We start from the raw sequence: 19,423 nt of genomic DNA, 5'->3' as shown, positions 1-19,423 counted from the left end.
TGTGAGGCCGGAGCCGCAGGAGATTTGAGAAGCTCTCCCTGAAACACTCTTCACCAGGACGTACTGTTTCCAAATGCTCTCTCATATGTATCCATCTGGACACAGGAATAACTAAGAGAGAATTCGGGATGGCAGTCTTGCCTATTCTACTCTAGACAGTTTACAGCAACATAACAAGGTACATTTCTAACAGTGTGGTCTGACTGAAGGCTGTACTCACCAGAGGTTACAAGGGGGACAGTGAAGGGGTCGGAAAAATGTTGGTCTCAGGAAAATATGCTTCTTGCACTAACAGAAAGAGAAGTCTCTCATGGGTCAGTAATGTTTATAAGAGTGTTACCGAGGTGCACAGATATGAAAGATGTATTCTTTTAAAGCCAAAGATATGTTTGTTGTTTTACATAAACTATAGAGACTTTCTGTGCTTCTTAAATCTTGTGGTACCACCCATTGCTATAGAATATAGCAACAAAAAAAGTTCCCTTTTTTGTTCTTTGACTTTTGAAATTTCTGTCATTAAAATTGTAAAGCTGAATAAATGCTTGGTTGCAGTCTTGCTAATATAGTAATTTCCGCAAAGTGCAACTCTGTGCAGCTTTATTTAGGCACGACCTTGCTTTTAGCTTCGTAATACTCATGGAAAAGCTTTTTCATTGTTGCTACAGCAAAAAAGTAAATATTTGAAATGTTATATGCACAACTTTATAACTGTAAATCTGTCACAGCTTAGTTAGACTGGAGAACAAATACATGGACTCCTGTGTGAATGTAAACTTTGTAGGTTTTTTTTAATGTGAACTGAAACTTTTCATGACATGCCATAAAGCTGCTGTGATTAGTCAGCATAAGCGATGAAAATACATCAGTATTTTTAACTAATGTGTGTGTTTTTTTCTGCTCCAGTTCATTTGATCAAATGTTTGGCTCCAGTTATTGGTCAGCTGCAGGGCTACAGTTTCAGACAATGGTGGCTGCAAAGTCTGAAGCAGTTCAGTGTCAACGCTTTCAAAGGTCAAAGGCTTTGAAAGTACTGCAGATTTTTAATATGGTTTATACACTGACTGTGCAGAGTTTGACATTGCTTGTCTCCAACTCCTTGTGCTGACTTTTTAACAGATTTTCTCAGTTGCTTTGGTACATTTCTCGAATCATCTGCGACATTTGCTTCTCTATAATTTTCTTTCTAATCTCCTGAGACAACTCTCTCCTTGGTTTCCTCTGGTCCATTTTTAGTGTGGTACACACCATGTCACCAAAAAGCACAGTGACTACTTGTAGTCCTATAAATAGGCCAACTGACTGATTACAAGTTTGTAGATACCTGTGATGCTAATTAGAGGACACACATTGATTGAACATATCCTTATGGTCACATTATTTTCAGTCTTTTCTAGGGGTACCATCATTTTTGTCCAGGCCTGTTTCAGGAGTTTATTTTTCAAAATAATTCTGTTGAACCCACGATTCAAAAGCAATGACTTATTTTCATTGCTTAATTTTCATTGAATTTTTATTTAGAATTACTTTTGTCGGAGTCAAGTTATTTTTGTGTATTTTTCTTTCATTAACCGAGGGATACCAACAATTTTGTTTACGTGTGTGACAGTCTAGTCTGGAGGGATGTTCTGATGTAAACTGTGACTAAAGTTTTGATGACAATTATGTGGGAGATTGATTGCAAGAGACTTGACAAGATTCACATTTATGCTTTTCACTGTTTGTACTGTAATATGTTGGCAGACCATGTCATTGCCATTAAGAAAGGAAAAGACAGTACTGTATAGCACAAAGAAAAAACAAAAAACTAAAGTAGAAATGTGAACAATGTGTCAATTGCATTGCATGCACATTTAATACGGTTTCTGCCTATTTTAACCCTTAAATTTCCTTAAACAAGAAAATATATGCAGTAGGTGTATACACTGTAGTCTTCTCATTGCTAACCCAACAATGCAAAACCCTTAACCCCTCAGGGAAGTGGTGATAAGGAAAAACCATTAGTAAAACAGACATCCTGTCCCACAGGAAACATCATATTTAAGGTACTGCAGAGATACAGTGTGTGCTCAGCTGTACCATGCAATTAAACTTAGCCACAACAGAACAAACTATGACAGGCTGGCACTTATTATAAGTAATGTCATATGTTTATTTTGCTGGGTGACAGCCTGTCAGCCAGACACACTGAACTTCATGAGATACACTGGTCCTGGGGCCAGAAACATGAGAAGATTTTCCTATTTATGAAGAGGGCATTTCCTCGCAATACAAGGAATGTCAGGAGCTGATTGTTGATGGCAAACAGACAAGAAGCTGCAACATGTACACACACTGTAAAGCATTAAATTAAAAGTGTATGTGTGTGTGTCTACAGGCATGCAACATGTATGATTGATAACGAGGTCCCAGGCGGGGACATGCCCTGTAAAAGAATTGAAGTGATATGTGTAAAAGACCATTAGGGTGTTTAGACATACCACTGGGTGTTAAACCATGCGGAAAGAGATGCTGTGTGTGTGTGTGTGTGTGTGTGTGTGTGTGTGTGTGTGTGTGTGTGTCACAGAGAAGTGGACTGCTTTGCTACATTGGTTTCAGCAGCTGTTATAAAGTAGCCATTAGAGTAACATTTCCTCTCTGCCTGTCCAGTGATAATATCTCTCCACAGTGAGAGTGGACCATTAGCACTGAAGACACAATCCTAACTGCAGCCCTGAGCACAAACTGATGCGCTGAAGTCAGGTCTCCAGCAGTCACCTAACATTACTTCTTTGCACTTCTGCGCCAGACTGAGAGGCGGAGAAGAGATGAGCTCCATGCAGAGAGAATTCTAAGTTAAGAAACTAAAAGCAGCGTCTATTAGAAAGTGCACTTGAATTTAAATGCCTGCAATTCTTGATTTGTTGATCTGTTGATGCTGCTTGTTTCCAAGGTGAGCCATAAACGGACAGAATGGAAAGGGCTCCTCTCCGTGAATGGCCGTGCGTCATCGCAGCAGCGCCAATAGCAGACAAGCCTCCTGTCGTGCCAAATATAAAAGCTGCTCTCCTCCGACTTCCACTCATCTAATCCGTTTTTCTCCAAGTCAATCTCGACACATGGCCCGCATAGTTTGAACAGCCCGCACTTTCTGTTTACATGTTCTCACACATAAAAGCGAAATGGATTTAAACTTGACGCTCTCGGGGCGCGACTTTGGCGCTCTGGCGCAGAGACTCTTTGAGAATAATTCACTGTTTTCGTTTGATAACAGCACCGCCGCTTCTAAAACGGAGGAGGAAGATTTGGAAGTCAACACGGACGTTTACTCCAAGGTGATAGTCACTGTCATCTACGTGACTCTGTTCGCGGTGGGCTCTCTGGGGAACTCCGTCACCCTGTACACCCTGCTGACCAAAAAGACCCTGAAGAACCTGCAGAGCACTGTGCACTACCACCTGGCCAGCCTCGCGGTGTCCGACCTCCTCATCCTCGTCCTCTCCATGCCCATTGAGCTCTACAACTTCATCTGGTTCCACCACCCGTGGGTGTTCGGGGACGCTGTGTGCAGGGGTTACTACTTTCTCCGGGACAGCTGCTCCTACGCGACGGCTCTCAACATCGCCAGCCTGAGCGTAGAGCGCTACATGGCCATCTGCCACCCGTTCAAAGCCAAGAGCATCATGTCCCGCAGCCGCACCAAAAAGCTCATCAGCGCAATGTGGATCGCGTCCTTCGCGCTCGCCACGCCGATGCTCTTCATCATGGGGCAGGTGGTGCGTAAAGGCGAGAAGATTTGCACCGCTATCGTCTCTCCTTTCACCATGAAGACTGTGCTTCAGGTCAGTATCAGAAAACTGTATTATGGCTGGTTTGTTTGATGCTTTACGCGCATGTCTCCTCTATTTCTCTTTCCCCACTGAGCGGAATTAAAAGGGACAATATGAATCTGGAGCTGGCAGTCGCCTGCAGAATGTAAGACGGCTGTGAGGGGTTTTACATATGTGTGCCATAGCTCTTGACGAACTTGCAGTGTACGCGCGTGTCTCCAATATTCCCACTTGTGCACACCGAAACTGTTAGTCTGCCACGGACAGCGTTCATTTTAATGATTAATATCGGCTTTAATTCAGCGTGTTTAGACTAATCTTGCCACAGTGCAGTTGCAGTTATTCATTTTCCTTCTGTCAGGAAATGAACAGCAGACTGTCCCCACACCGGAGGTTTGTGTGTGCCAAGAGATGAACTGGAAATTATCACTTCCTTCGTTTTTAATATCAGGGGGGAAATCAGGGATTTGTTGAGAAAGATTCTCACTGAAATCTGAAGGAGAAATCTTCAGAAGCAGCTCTAAAAGTGTGAGCAAACGCAGCAGCATGCGGGGCTGCTACAGGTGTGCTGCTCTCTCACTTCTGGTACGTTACTGTATCTTTGTGCGTGTAGAGTAGAAATGATTGGAGATGCATCTATTGCACATAACTGATTTATGGGACATTATCCTGGAAATGATTTATGTAGTTATTATAGTGGTCATTGGAGTAAAAATATTGAAGCAGAAATGCAAATGATTTGATCACTACAGTTTCTCTAATGTGAGGTTTTGTTGTGTTTTACTCTTTTTAAAAGAATATTTAAGAGTGTATTTGTTGGTTTTAAACTGTTGATGAGATCATTTGAGCACAATCACCTTTTAAACTCTTATCTCCAGGAAAATGACTCAACTTCTTGCTCAGTTGATACAGTGTGGAAATGAAAATTGTAATTACTTGCTGTATATTAATTAACATTGATCATATTGTCCTTTTTTCCCTGTTATCTCCTGGACAATATTATATTATTTTATCCTGTTTCATTTTGTACTGGATTCTTTTAGGACTGTCAATTTTATTCTTGGTAGTTGGGAAAGGTAGTGCAAAATATAGATATAATTATTGCTCAATTCTGGTTGCCTGCTTTATAGAAATCAGACCTTGACATTTTCCTTGTTCTGCAGATCAAAGGTTTTGCCTTTAGAACAGCTGTAAGCAGAATGGAGACTTTCGGCTTGAATGTTATGATCATACATGGAAGCGATAAACTGGGGCTACTTATTGTTTGCATTATAAATGAGGAATGTCTCTTAATGTAAAGAATCTGAGTCATCAGTGCAAAACAAAGACACGCACACATGCAGACACATGTTTTTCCATACTCTGAGCACAGCAGCCCCATGTCACCCAAAAAAAAAGAAAAAAAAAAGGCGATTTCTCAAGGCTGTTCTTTGCACTCCCCAAGATACATGGTGTTGCTTTGTGGGTCAAAAGTCGTTTAAATGACAAGGCCAATGTCCCACGGCTCTGTTTACAATGTACATACTTCACACTGATGAGAAGCTGAACAGCCGAAACATATTGTTGGAGTTGCTGTTGGTGTTTTGCAGAAAGATAAAAGCAAAAAAACAAGACTTCAGCTTGTGTGTGATCAGTGTCATCATCTGAATCAGTGTCCTTCTCTGCATCACGCTGAAGATTTTCCCCCCACTCTGTTTGTCCTGCCTCTTCATGTCCTTCCACAGTTCATTTTTTTTCCTGTTCCCTTCTTCTCTATTCATCACACCTACATGACAATAACTAAGTGAAGCGGCGCCAAGGTTAACAATACTTATCTTCTGATGCTTTCACTAAGACCGAGGCAGGCTCCAGCAAACAGTCCACGGTATTAAAAGAACATTTTCCCACAGAACGCGCTATAAAAATCACTTTAAGTCATACAGTGGAGTCTGGGAACAAAATATGACAAAGAGGAATCAATCAAATTGCTGCCATAACAGCTGATAAGTGTGTGTGTGTGTGTGTGTGTGTGTGTGTGTGAATATTCTGTCCCATGCATATCTGCGAGAAAGACTCAGAATCAGCTGGAAGGCTGTAGTGGAGGCTCCCCAAACACTTTGGACAGCAGTGAGTGGCTGAAGGGAGAGTAGGTGTGTGTGTGTGTGTGTGTGTGTGTGTGTGTGTGTGTGTGTGTGTGTGTGTGTGTGTGTGCTTGCGTGAGAAAACCGAAGTGGAGGGGAAAGGTGAGGAGGTCAGAGAAGAGGGAAGAGGATAAGCAGAGGTCGATTCCATGTAGATTAATTGGAGCAGCTCAGCTCTATGGGGTGGAAGGTCAATCCTCTTGAATTCGACTGCAGCAACATGAGTTAAACTGTACTGTAAATGGCAAATACAAATAATGCAGGACATCCGGAGGTTGCTTTAAACTCTTTAAAACCTCCACTGACAGATTCTCTTGGGTTGCAAAAATGTTGAAATGTGAATATTTTTTAAAAGTTCTTTTTCACTTTAAAGGTAAAACAACATTTTATGAGATTTTTCACAAATCTGCCAACTAAATCATTACCAAACAATTTCTTCACCAATATGTTTGTAAAGGTGTGTAATAACATGCCTTAAAATATTGAAGTTCAACTCCCGTGGGAAACCCTGAAAAAAACCTACTTAAGTTAGAGTATCTATAAACAATTGACAAAAATCGATTTTTAAAAAATCGGGCCTTAACTAACTTATAAGCTTTCAAATCAGGGTTTTTTCATGATTCTGAGTTGTTAGCATTTATATTTCACCACAAAGAATCCATTGTCGAAAAGGTCACACTCACATTTCCATTTACATTCACAGTTGCTTTTATTTCACATACTTATATAACACTTAGAGTTATTTCTCAGTCATAATGTCAGAAGCTTCAAGAGTCATCGTCTATGTCTTTTTCAGACTCAACAACGTTGTGACTGCAGTTTCTGCATGTAATGCCTTTACAGACTCCACAGGCAAGATGCCCGTGACCCCATTCTTCTTGCAGATGCACCACCGGTTGCTGCAATCTCTATGACAATTGACAAGCTTGTCAGGAACCGTGGGGTCTAGTGTTGGAACTGGTTCATACCCATGCACACCTAATGTTCATCCATAGTCATCGGGGTTCAGAGACCTGTTCTGTAGAAGGATCCAGTCCTGGGTCTGCAGAGTGAATGCTGTGCAGCTGCACCGTCTGTTAGAGGTAGAGTCTCTGGTTTGAGAACATCCATCCATTATCTCACAAGGGTTGGAGCCTATCCCAGCAGACTCAGGGTGAAGGCAGGTTCACCTGGACAGGTAACCAGTCTACACAGGGCTACACTTAGAGACAGACAACCAAGCACACTCACATTCACACCTACGGACAATTTAGAATCACCAGTTAACCTCAGCATGTTTCTGGACTGGGCGAGGAAGCCGGAGAACCTGGAGAGAACCCATGCTGCATGGGGAGAACATGGAGACTCCACGCAGAACGATCCCGGGGGTCCTCACCTGGACGCCAACCGGTGACCTTCTAGCTTTGAGGCAACGATGCTAACCACCGAGCCACCTTGCAGCCCTCCATGAGAACATGTTGTACCAAATTTCACCCAGTGTTGTATCTGCTCCGTGATAAATGTACTGGAAAATCGCAGCCTGAATCACTGCCTCCTTGGTGGCTTCTGTGTCAAGGAAGATGTCCATGTACTCATCCATGTCCCCTGCATACAACGTGCAGAAAACATGTGCAGGGGATATGGTTGAGTACATGGACATGTCCAGCTGCAAGACGAATGGGGTCACCCTCGTCTGGGCCTGTGGAATCTGTAAAGGCATTACATGCAGAAATTGCAGTCACAATGTTGTTGAGTCTGAAGAAGACAGACAATGACTCTTAAAGCTTCTGATATTGTAAATGAGAAATGACTCTGAGTGTTATGCACTGCTCAAAAAAATAAAGGGAACACCTAACCAACACAATGTGACTCCAAGTCAGTCGACTTCTGTGAAATCAACCTGTCCAGGTAGGAAGCAACACTAATTGTGAATCACTTTCACCTGCCGATGTGCAAATGGAACAGACAACAGGTGGAAATGAGAAGCAATTAGCAGCCATTCTGGCTGATGTTTTGGTCACTTTTGCATTTTGTCAGTGCTCTCACCCCTAGAGGTAGCATGAAGTGGTTTCTAAAACCCACACAAGCTGCTCAGGTAGTGCAGCTCATCCAGGATGGCACATCAGTGCAAGCTGTGGCAAGAAGGTTTGCGGTGTCTCTCAGCACAGTGTCCAGAGCATGGAGGAAATACCAGGAGACAGGCCAGTACACCAGGAGATGTGGAGGGGGCAGCAGGAGGGCAACAACCCAGGAGCAGGACTTCTACCTCCTCCTTTGTGCAGGAGGACCAGGAGGAGCACTGCCAGAGCCCTGCAGAATGACCTCCAGCAGGCCTCTAATATGCATGTTTCTGCTCAAACTGTCAGAAACAGACTCCATGAGGTGGTCTGGGTACCGGGATGAGATCCTCAGACCCATTGTGAGACCATATGCTGGTGCAGTGGGCCCTAGGTTCCTTCTGATGCATGACAATGCTCAGCCTCATGTGGATGAAGTGTGTCAGCAGTTCGTGATGATGAAGGCATTGATGCTATGGACTGGCCTGCCCGTTCCCTAGACCTGAATCCTACTGAGCACATCTGGGACATCATGTTTCGTTGCACCACAGACTGTCCAGGAGTTTGAAGACGCTTTAGTCCAGGACTGGGAGGAGATCCCTCAGGAGAACATCCTGCCTCATCAGGAGCATGCCCAGTCATTGTAGGGAGGTCCTACAGGCACATGGAGGCCACACACACTACTGAGCCTCATTCTGACTTGTCTTGAGGAATTTCCACTGAAGTTGGATCAGCCTGTAATGTGATTTTCTACTTTTATTTTGAGTATGATTCCAAATCCAGACCTCCATGGGATAATAATTTAGATTTACATTGATCATTTTATTGTTATTTTGTTCTCAACGCATTCCACTATGTAATGAATAAAGATTTTCAACTGGAATATTTAATTCATTGAGATCCAGGATATGTTGTTTTAGTGTTTCCTTTATTTCTCTGAGCAGTGTGTAAGTATGTGAAATAAAAGCTACTGTAAATGTAAATGTAAAAGTGAGTGTGGCCTTTTCAACAATGGAGTGTTTGCAGTGAAATATAAATGATAACAATCAACTCAGAATCATGAAAAAACCGTGATTTGACCCCTCATAAGTTAGTTAAGGCCTGATTTAAAAAAAAAAATAATACAATTTTTCGTCAATCGTTTATCAGTACCCTAACTTGAGCAGGTTTTTTTCAGGGTTTCCCACGGAAGTTAAACTTCAACATTTTAAGGCATGTTATTACACACCTTTACAAACATATTAGTGAAGAAATTGTTTTGTTTAGTTGGCAAATTTTGATATTTTTCCCTTACTATAGTTGATTCAGGGTGTACCACTTGTGCTACACCCTCAATCTCAACTGGGATTTTACTCCAACTATGGGAGCACATGGCTTTCAGTAAGGAGAACAATGTTATGGATTGCATTTCCTACTTATTATTTTGATAATTAGGGATGGATACCTAAATTTTTAAATACCGGAGGATCGATAATCTCCGACCTTGACGGCTCTGTTAACAGCACTTTCGACAGGAAGAAGAAAGTTGTGTTACAGATTCTGCCTCATCACCACAAAACATGTGTCAATGATGCATTTTTGCTTTCCAAAACCATAATAGACACCTGCTGTGTTCAAGCAGAGCATCTCTGTCACTCAGCTCCGTGCAGCACACTCAGAGACGATGGAGAAGACGATGGTAAACATTCAAAAGTATGATTACACTCAATTACACTTGATGCAGAAAATGTTCTGCAAAAAGATTTAGCAAAAAGTTCATCACATACAGACAAAGAAACACACAGTTTGACTGCTGAGTTCCTAGTTGACCCCTCAGTGACCAGGTATGTTTGCCAGCAGCCCGCACACAGAGTTAACTAAACTAGACGAACATAGTTTAATGTAAGTATTCTCCATAAATGTATTAAATCAGTCTGAAATTCAGAGCATCACCTGAACTGTTGATCAGAATTTCAGTTTCACTTTCAGAGCACAGAAGAACAGGATTCAGTGATTTTAATGCTGCAGACAAATTGTGTCTTACTTTATTTTCACCCTTTCTCTAGCTGTATGTTGGTGTTAATGGTAGAAGAACCACCCCAGCTGTTTATTTTCATGAAAACTATGAATATTACACAGTAATAATACTATCAAAGAGAAGTCCTGCATTATTTCATCCTCAAAAGTGAAGCGTGAAAGAGGTTTTGTCAGCGCAATGTACTGACACAATGTACACAACTTTTAATTATGATATAATGCTGGAGCGTTTAAGGAAACACACTGCAGAACAATTTATTTTGTGAGTGAAAGTGGAGATACTCTGATCATTCCCATCACCACAGCATTCAAAAAAATTGCTTTATTTTGCTCTAAATAATTATTATATTTATTTGATTTTATAGCATGCAATAGTAATTGGTGCTAAACAATTCCCTTGCAGAGTGCTACTCAATAGTGGTAATTTATTTACAGTAGGTATGAGAACATAAAGCAATCTTAAATCTGCTCCTAAAAAGAAAAACATACAAAAGGAACAATCAAAAGCACTGGTAAGAGCACAGTTAAAGTAGTAGCACTGGTAACATCTTAACAATAGCCATCTAATGACAATGGTGCTGCCTAATTTAAATGCCCCATATTGTGCCCGTTTTCAGTAAATGTATAAAAGTCTCACATTATCCCAGAATGTGTCTTTAGGAAAAAGGAACCCAAAAATAGGCTCCACAACATGCTAAAACTCAGGATTTTCCTGATTAGAGGACAATGCCAAAAAAATTAAATTAAATTAAATTAAAAAAAAAAAAAAAAAAAGGGTTAGTAATGCCCAAGGGTCTTTATCCCTCAGATGCTGGAAGTGCAGCCAACAGTGGGAAGCTTGAAAAATAGCAGAAGTAATCTCCTTATATCCTAAAAGCTTTTATTTTATATCTCCAAGGATATAACAGACACAAAACACAATATAATTAGATTTTCACCACATGATACCTCAAATAGGAGTTTGAAAATCGTTATGTTTCTTCTTCTTCTTCTAAAATTTTTTAAAAAAAAGTCTTAAATAAAAGATAAACTGAGCCCAGTGTCTTTTAGACTACACTTATTTACACTACAGTCTAATTCAACGCACACTGGATTAGCCATAAGCATTTTCTTTTTGCTGTGGACCTTTGGATGTACTGATTAGTATCTCTGAATTGATTCTGAAGAAAGCATTAAAACCTGATGATTCTTAGGCAACTTCTGAAGTGTTCCAATTCCTGACCCATTAGCACTTTATATTTATGAGATAGCTTTCTCATTATTACTAGATCCAGATCTCATAATTGTGAGAGATGAGATAGTAAATCATAATTAGGAGATAAGGCCTGGAATTAGTTTTTCTTATGTGGATGTACTACACTTCTTTAGTGAAGTGACGCCAGAAAATGCACTCAAAAACACAGCATGACAATCCTAGTTATGTCTTCAGTGGGTCAAAATGCTTATGAAAGGATACGAGACAAAGAGCACTGAAGCAGTTGTTAGGTTTCCATTAGTGGTACTTCACAGGGCAGCTCTGATACAGCTGCAGGAGAGAAAACAGTAAACAGTGAAGCAGATATCAGTGAGATAAAATCACCAACAGTTAAGCCGGATTACACACTGCACTGTTTCCTGTGATGTTAATGCATAAGTAGGCTATCTAAATTAAGAGCGGGTTCCATCACAAGCAATGAACATTACTATACTGAGAAGTACAGAATGTAAATCAGTTGAATGACTAGAGCAAAAAATAAATAAAAAAATGCATATAAGTTTTCTGCATTGTAGCTTAAACATACAGTCACATCATATCGTTGTTGCAATAAAGACACCTTGGCCTGGCTCTGATTCTTTTCGACCCCAGTGCTAACATGCAAGTTATCCTTAAATTTCAATGCACAGGATTGATAAAGTATACTTGAGCTTATCTGTCTGGTTTATAGGTTCGCTGATTAACTGTGAGCTGACTCGTCCTTTACTCATCGACAGAAAAATTATCAGCAATAAGTCTGTGAATCAATCAATTGTTTTTTAAATGATACTAATTTGTGGCCCTAGTCTGGTTATGATTCTCACAACCCCAAGTAAAAGTAAATGTATGAAGTACTCTCCTTAACATTTTGGTATCATGCTTCTAACAGTTCTGCTGCACTACATGTGAGAGGAAAATACAGCATGTATTTGGCAGTTTAAGATTTTTAAAAATCATATTTTTACATACTGCACTATATAGATACCAAGTCATTCTTAGTGAATCAAAAGTTTTGTTTCTTCAAGAACAACTGAAAAAACCCAAATATTAAATCTTATCGAATCCTTAATTTAATCTTGTTAAGTTAAGCTTTTATCATTTAGACGTAAGTTATAAATAAGATCACACCAAAGATTCAGTTAAGCTGATTGGTCCCAATCTGAGCTTGATTTGTGTAGCAACCCAATAAATTGTTGGCAAACTGTCATATACAATCATCCTCAAATTGATTCACACCCTCCCATTAAAGAAGGAAAAAACAGCTGTCAGTAAAATAAGTTGAAATTGACAAAAGTAATAATAAATAAATAAAAACTTAATGAAAATCTTGACATTGCTTTTAAATGTGGTTCAACAAAAATATAAAAAGAAAGAAAGAAAAAAAAAAGCATGATGGGCTGCGTAAACTAATATTTTGTTGAACAATCCTTTGAGACAATCACTGCAATCAAGTGTTTTCTGTAACTCTCAATCAGACTTCTGCACCTGTTGACAGGTGTATGGATTTTGGCCCACTGCTCATCAGCAAAGTGCCCCTATTTTTGCAGCCTTTTTTTTTTTTTTTTAAATAATTTTTTTCAACCACAATTCAAAAGCAAGATGTTATACTAAATTGTAATTTAGATTAAAAAAAATATATATTATTACTTTTATCAGTTTCGAATTATTTCCGTGACTATTGGGAATTTTGTCTTTTCTTTATTGGAAGGGTATGAATAAATTTGAGGATGACTACATATTTATCAATCAAAGGAAAGCCTTCAAAGGATATAAAGAATACCAAAAACACTGGGTGCATACTAATTTAGGCAGATGGAAACACACCTAATGATTTCTAAAAAAAAAAAAAAAAAAATTAGAAACACGTTTTATTGACAAGCACAACAGATAAAAGCAAATCTGTTAAACATGTGCCTGTAAGTATAATATGGAGGGAGGAAAAGGGTGTGAATGAGGGGGAAGTTAAAGCACTTACTGAGCAAGGATGAGGATTTATTTATCATTTTTTTTGCGAGTTGCAGTATGTGACATACAGCTCCCATAACTTTTGGTACATTTCCATGTTACATGCTGCGTGTTTAGCCCAGTGCTGCTGTGTGCGTCTCCCTCGGCACTTGGCCTGCATACCTGCAAGCTTGTTTGCTGTTGTTGAGCTGAGTGGTCTCACGCTGTGCAGGAGTGGGTTGCATAGGTTCGTGCTGTTTGTGCAGCAGGATGAGTTTGAACTAAGGAGCTGAGGAAGGGAGTTGAGGTGGGGCTTACCTTATTACTTTCCTGCAAGGTTGAAAAGTTGCTTTCATTGCATTCCCCTTCTCCTGGCATTATTAGTATTAGAAGTGTTGCTATGTTTCATTAATAATTGTAAATAATTTAATACTCTTGCAAGAATAATTCAACTGTGATGTACTTAAACCACAACCCTCAAGTCTGATGATTATCAATTAGTTCATACCAGTGGTATTTTTATGGGCTGCACACAGATCTTTGAGTTTATGCTGTACACAATATTATTTCTAATGCACAAGTAAGATCAAGTAGATAAGCCAGTTTAAGAACACAAGACATACTTGAGGACTGTATAGTCATGATCAAGTCATTTTACTAACAATGACAGATATACAGCTAAACCAAGACTAACCCATTTTCTAACTGGTCTATTAAAACAGAAGGACTGCAGGCCCAGAATGGATAATACATTTTAAATAGTTGAATGAATGAAAATAAGAAACTAACATATTTTGTCATTAACCCTGTGAACCAGAAAACGCCCAGCCTGAAAAAGAGATGCACAGCCAACCAAACACACAGGGAAAAACAGCAGGATCCAAAAACACACAGTAAAACATGTCCATAACCCTCACAATGTTTTCTTTTATAATAGACAAAACTGAAAACATCATTTGTGGTGCAACGTTCCATTGAGAAAATGAACCAAGCTCAACTTAAAATCGTAATTTTTCATCAAAATTACCTCATTCTGCATGTCTCATTTAACAATTTGCCCAAAATGAAAAAAAATTCACTAAACAGATTCTGTAAAACTCAGCTGTAATCGACAGTCTTGTGACAAAAGTTCAGTTTTTTTGTTTGTTTGTTTTTTTTCTTCCAGCTAAACTGCGACAAACATGGAATCAAATTAAAATGTAACTCAAAGTATCTACAGCATGTGGAGCCACTATTGTGTTCCAGTGCTGGTGATGCTTGTGTCAACTTGGTAAAATGTTGTACATGTTGAAACCATGTTTTCTCAGGTTTAAAAAAAAACAAAAAACAAATAAGTCAATAAAAAATCAATAAATTCAATTTTCAGTTATTGTTTTTTTTTTTTTTAATGATTATTGGCATTACTGCACAAAGGTATATTTGAGTTCTCTCCACTTGCAGCAATGGTTGTGTTGTTTCCGTAGAGTTTCAGGGCTTTATATTGTAGTGAAAAATGAGCCCACAGTGGGGAAAAATGTCACAGGAACAAAAAACACAGAGAAACTGCTGTGGGTTCAGAGGGCTAAACATTTAAGGCATTTGACTACAGTTACGCAACAAAAATTGGCATGGTGGCCAATCTGAACATAGAAACTAGGAATCTGCATATACTAGTCATACTAGCAGCTCTGTGAGGATGTTACTGTGAGATAATTGGTAAATTCTGCATAATATTTGCAATTTATTTACTCTTAGCTTCCTTTGCTCACATGTTTGTGCTTTTTAGATAGCCACAGATACCGACAACATTTGAGGCTGATGAGAGTGTCTGTTTGTTTGCAGGCGTTTGGTCATTAAATGAAATATTGTTTGTTTGTTTTTTCACCAGCCAGGTCACAGCTCACCTGGTCGTCAGCTAGATCTGCTACACCTGCAGAGTAGAAGTCAGCTACAGACTGTTGGAAATCAGCCTGGCAGTTAGACTATACAAGTGCTGGTCATACAATTAGAATATCAAAAAAAAGTTTATTTATTTCAGTAATTCCATTCAAAAAGTGAAACTTGTATATTCTATTCATTCATTACACGCAGACTGATATATTTCAAATGTTTATTTCTCTTAATTTTGATGATTATACCTGAATACTAATGAAAATTCCAAATCCAGTATCTCAGAAAATTAGAATAATACTTAAGACCGATACAAAAAAGGATTTCTAGAAATGTTGACCAACTAAAAAGTATGCACATGAAAAGTATGAGCATGTACAGCACTCAATACTTAGTTGGGGCTCCTTTTGCCTGAATTACTTCAGCAATGCAGCGTGGCATGGAGTCAATCAGTCTGTGGCACTGCTCAGGTGTTATGAGAGCCCAGGATGCTCTGATAGTGGCCTTCAGCTCTTCTGCATTGTTGGGTCTGGGTCTATCGCATCTTCCTCTTCACAATACCCCATAGATTTTCTATGGAGTTAAGGTCAGGCGAGTTTGCTGGCCAATTAAGAACAGGGATACCATAGTCCTTAAACCAGGTACTGGTAGCTTTGGCACTGTGTGCAGGTGCCAAGTCCTGTTGGAAAATAAAATCTGCATCTCCATAAAGTTGGTCAGCAACAAGAAGCACTGAGTACTCTGAAACTTCCTGGGAGATGGCTGCATTAACTTTAAACCTAAGAAAACACAGTGGACCAACACCAGCAGATGACATGGTACCCCAAACCATCACTGACTGTGGAAACTTTACACTGGACCTCAAGCAACGTAGATTCTGTGCCTCTCCTCTCTTCCTCCAGACCTTGATTTCCAACGGACATGCAAAATTTACTTTCATCAGAGAACATAACTTTGGACCACTCAGCAGCAGTCCAGTCCTTTTTGTCTTTAGCCCAGGCGAGACGCTTCTGACGCTGTCTCTTGTTCAAGAGTGGGTTGACACAAGGAATGCGACAGCTGAAACCCATGTCTTGCATACGTCTGTGCGTGGTGGTTCTTGAAGCACTGACTCCACCTGCAGTCCACTCTTTGGGAATCTCTCCCACATTTTTGAATGGGTTTCGTTTCACAATCCTCTCCAGGGTGCGGTTATCCCTATTGCTTTTACGCTTTTTTTCTACCACATCTTTCCTTCCCTTCACCTCTCTATTGATGTGCTTGGACACAGAGCTCTGTGAACAGCCAGCCTCTTTAGCAATGACCTTTTGTGTCTTGCCCTCCTTGTGCAAGGTGTCAATGGTCATCTTTTGGACAACTGTCAGGTCAGCAGTCTTCCCCATGATTGTGTGGCCTACAGAACTAGACTGAGGGACCATTTAAAGGCCTTTGTAGGTGTTTTGAGTTAACTAGCTGATTAGAGTGTGGCACCAGGTGTCTTCAGTATTGAACCTTTCCACAGTATCCTAATTTTCTGAGATACTGAATTTGGGATTTTCATTAGTATTCAGGTATAATCATCAAAATGAAGAGAAATAAGCATTTGAAATATATCAGTCTGTGTGTAATGAATGAACATAATATACAAGTTTCACTTTTTGAATGGAATTACTGAAATAAATAAACTTTTTCATGATATTCTAATTATATGACCAGCACCTGTAGTTTGAAATGAGCACATGCTGGATGTCGCATAATCTGGAACCTGCACATTTTGTCTTTCTGGTGTCTCGACTCAGTGCATTTGTGCAGCAGTTTAATTTTAGCGAGGGCAGTCATTTGGCGAGGAGGACATGCTGTGCATTCCTCTCAGAAGTTTTATATCCTTGCTTATATAACAACACTTGAGCACTTTTGAATAAGACGACTGCAGTTGTATAAAATCTTTCCTCATTCTCTATCTTACTTGAACATATCGAGCTGGAATGGCCGTGACGGGGCAATGAACCAATGTTTGCTAAAAACCTCTCTCTCTCAGTAAAAATATGTACATTCTTTTGAAAATGTCTTAAGTGGATACAGCAAAACACCTTGACAACTGTTGCATGGCAGTGTACTCGAAAAAGAAATGCTGAATTCACAAAGACAACCCAAAAAAATTACGCAACAGTTTGCATCAGTCTTTTAGTGTTATGACAGCTTCTAAAGAATTACTCTCACTGGGTTAACTATATTGGGTTTGGAGAATTAGTCTTTCCTCCACAATCAATGGTATTTTCAAATACCAATTATTTAATAATTGGTAGCATAAAGACAAAAAACAGCCTATTTAAATGATTAGAACAGCTTATTTTTGGTTTTATAATCAATAAAACAGAAACTTTAGTGTAAACTGCATAATATTAAGTTATGTCAAAAAAGCCCATCAAAGCAATGTTTGGTTTTAAGAGTGTAGATCAGGGGTGTCGAACTCCGGTCCTCGAGGGCCGCAATCCTGCATGTTTTAGATGTTTCTCTCTTCCAACACACCTGATTCAAATGATCAGGATCGTTATCAGGCTTCTGCAGAGCTTGATGATGAACTGATGGCTTACTGAGGGACTTTAATGAAGCAGAACCGCCATTAAAGTTATCAGTTTCATATTTGGTGTACCTGCCATTATAAGTAAAAACACTGGCGGGGGTGAGAAAGATCCACACAAACAACACATGCTTAAAGATTCATCATAAGGAATGCTTTAAAGCCTGCGAAAATTGATGCTTTGCAAAGATTAAGAAAATAATCCATGATGATGTTACTATGTAGATATGGATCCAAATTTAGAGCAAATGAAATGAAAAATACTTTATTTATCCCAGAATGGAAATTCAATATATATGTGTTATATATATATATATATGTAGATATAGATATAAATAAATTCAAACCAACTTACGTTGCATCTTAATATTTTTCTCTGTAAAGCAATGTTGACATGGAGGAAACATCTTTACAGTAGTGTAGTGAATTGTGATACACTAAGTTTTTATTCACACATATACAGTCACATCAGCAAGTATTCAGACTCGATCAAATGGACAAAGTGCTATTTTTCATTCATCCATACTTATTAACCGATAAGTGAAATTATTTTTCAGTTTTTGTAATTTTTTTTTTCTAAATCTCTCATTCCCATTTTTATTCTTTTAAACTTTCAGTACAGCATGTAAGTCTCTGCAGGGTTTGTCATAGTTGATCCCATTTTTTCTGGAAGATCCTTTCAAACATCATCAGATTGGAAGCGTTTGTGATCTGCAACTTGTATGTTCTCTTTGCTGTATGCTTTGGGCCCTTTTCATGCGGAGAGGCGAACTGTCAATGTGAACTTCAGTCTCAGTTTGCATGCATCTGGAGGAGGCTTTCTTCAAGGTGTTTGGTTCTGTCTTCCCATCCTTCCTGCTGACAATAACCCCTACAGCAAGATGCTGCTGCCGCCATAACTGATGGGATGATATTAGCCAGATGATGAACAGGTGTTTGCAGGACATTATACTTGGAGTTCCCCCAATTTTTCCCCCCATTGGACCAGCAAATATTTACTTTGACTCCTGTTTGGCAAACTCAAAGCGCAAATATGAGTTTTACTCAAGAGTGTCCAGCTGCTCTGTCATAAAGGCCTGATAAAGTGCTGAACAGATGGTCATCCTTCCTGCAGGTTCCTTGTCTCTGAAGCTGACCAATGGTTGAGTTTTTCTTTTAGCTAAATCATTTTTAAATTATCTATGACACGAGTGTGCAGAAAGCAAGGGGGTCGGAATACTTTCTGAAGCAACTATATGTAGCCCTTTGAATAATAGGTTTGCAGCAATAATAATATTTATACCAAAACAGAGCATGGAATGTTGTGTGCAAAGACATGATTCTGTTTATTCTGTATGTATATTGTGAATAAATCAGCTCACCCACAGCTACAGTGAGTGTACGAGCCTTCTACTGCCAGCTGGATTTTTTTTATGCATTATTTGAACCTGCATTTATTGATTTTTCTGTTTGAAATGTAATATTTAATTACCAAGGTTATAATTATTAAGATCTCAAACTGATGAAACATTCCTGGGGGACTATAGATATTTTAGGCTAACTGCTATTTGAAACATAACAGTGTAGTTATGGGAAGATGCTGGCACAGAGTAGATTGCATTCAACTACAGCATACCACATGCAACAGGGGCATGCTTTTACTCGTACTTTGATATTTACTGTTTGAATTCTGCAGCATCAGGTTGTGAAAAAGGTGTCTGGTTGCTGTCCAGTTTGACCTGAGGCTCATGCAAATGTTAAGCTAAGATTTGGAAATGCAAACAAAGGCTGGGGATTGAGTGTCTGTAAGCAGAGAGCAGTTGTTGTTAACGCTTCCACAAGATTCAAATTAAAGCGAT

At 39.3% G+C, this 19,423-nt stretch overlaps 1 protein-coding gene across 1 annotated transcript in view; it reads left to right on the top strand.

Moving 5' to 3' along the window:
- The first annotated feature begins 3,158 nt into the window (after positions 1–3,158).
- ntsr1 (neurotensin receptor 1 (high affinity)) overlaps positions 3,159–19,423 on the top strand; it is an 87,868-nt gene continuing 71,603 nt past the window's right edge. Inside the window, exon 1 of the mRNA XM_008288103.1 lies at positions 3,159–3,818. Coding sequence (XP_008286325.1) covers positions 3,159–3,818 — 660 coding nt within the window. The remainder of the gene's footprint in view (positions 3,819–19,423) is intronic.

The sequence above is a fragment of the Stegastes partitus genome, unplaced genomic scaffold (assembly GCF_000690725.1).
Source record: "Stegastes partitus isolate 25-593 unplaced genomic scaffold, Stegastes_partitus-1.0.2 Scaffold12, whole genome shotgun sequence".
Taxonomy (NCBI): domain Eukaryota; kingdom Metazoa; phylum Chordata; class Actinopteri; family Pomacentridae; genus Stegastes; species Stegastes partitus.
This window is presented reverse-complemented; position numbering and strand designations above follow the sequence as displayed.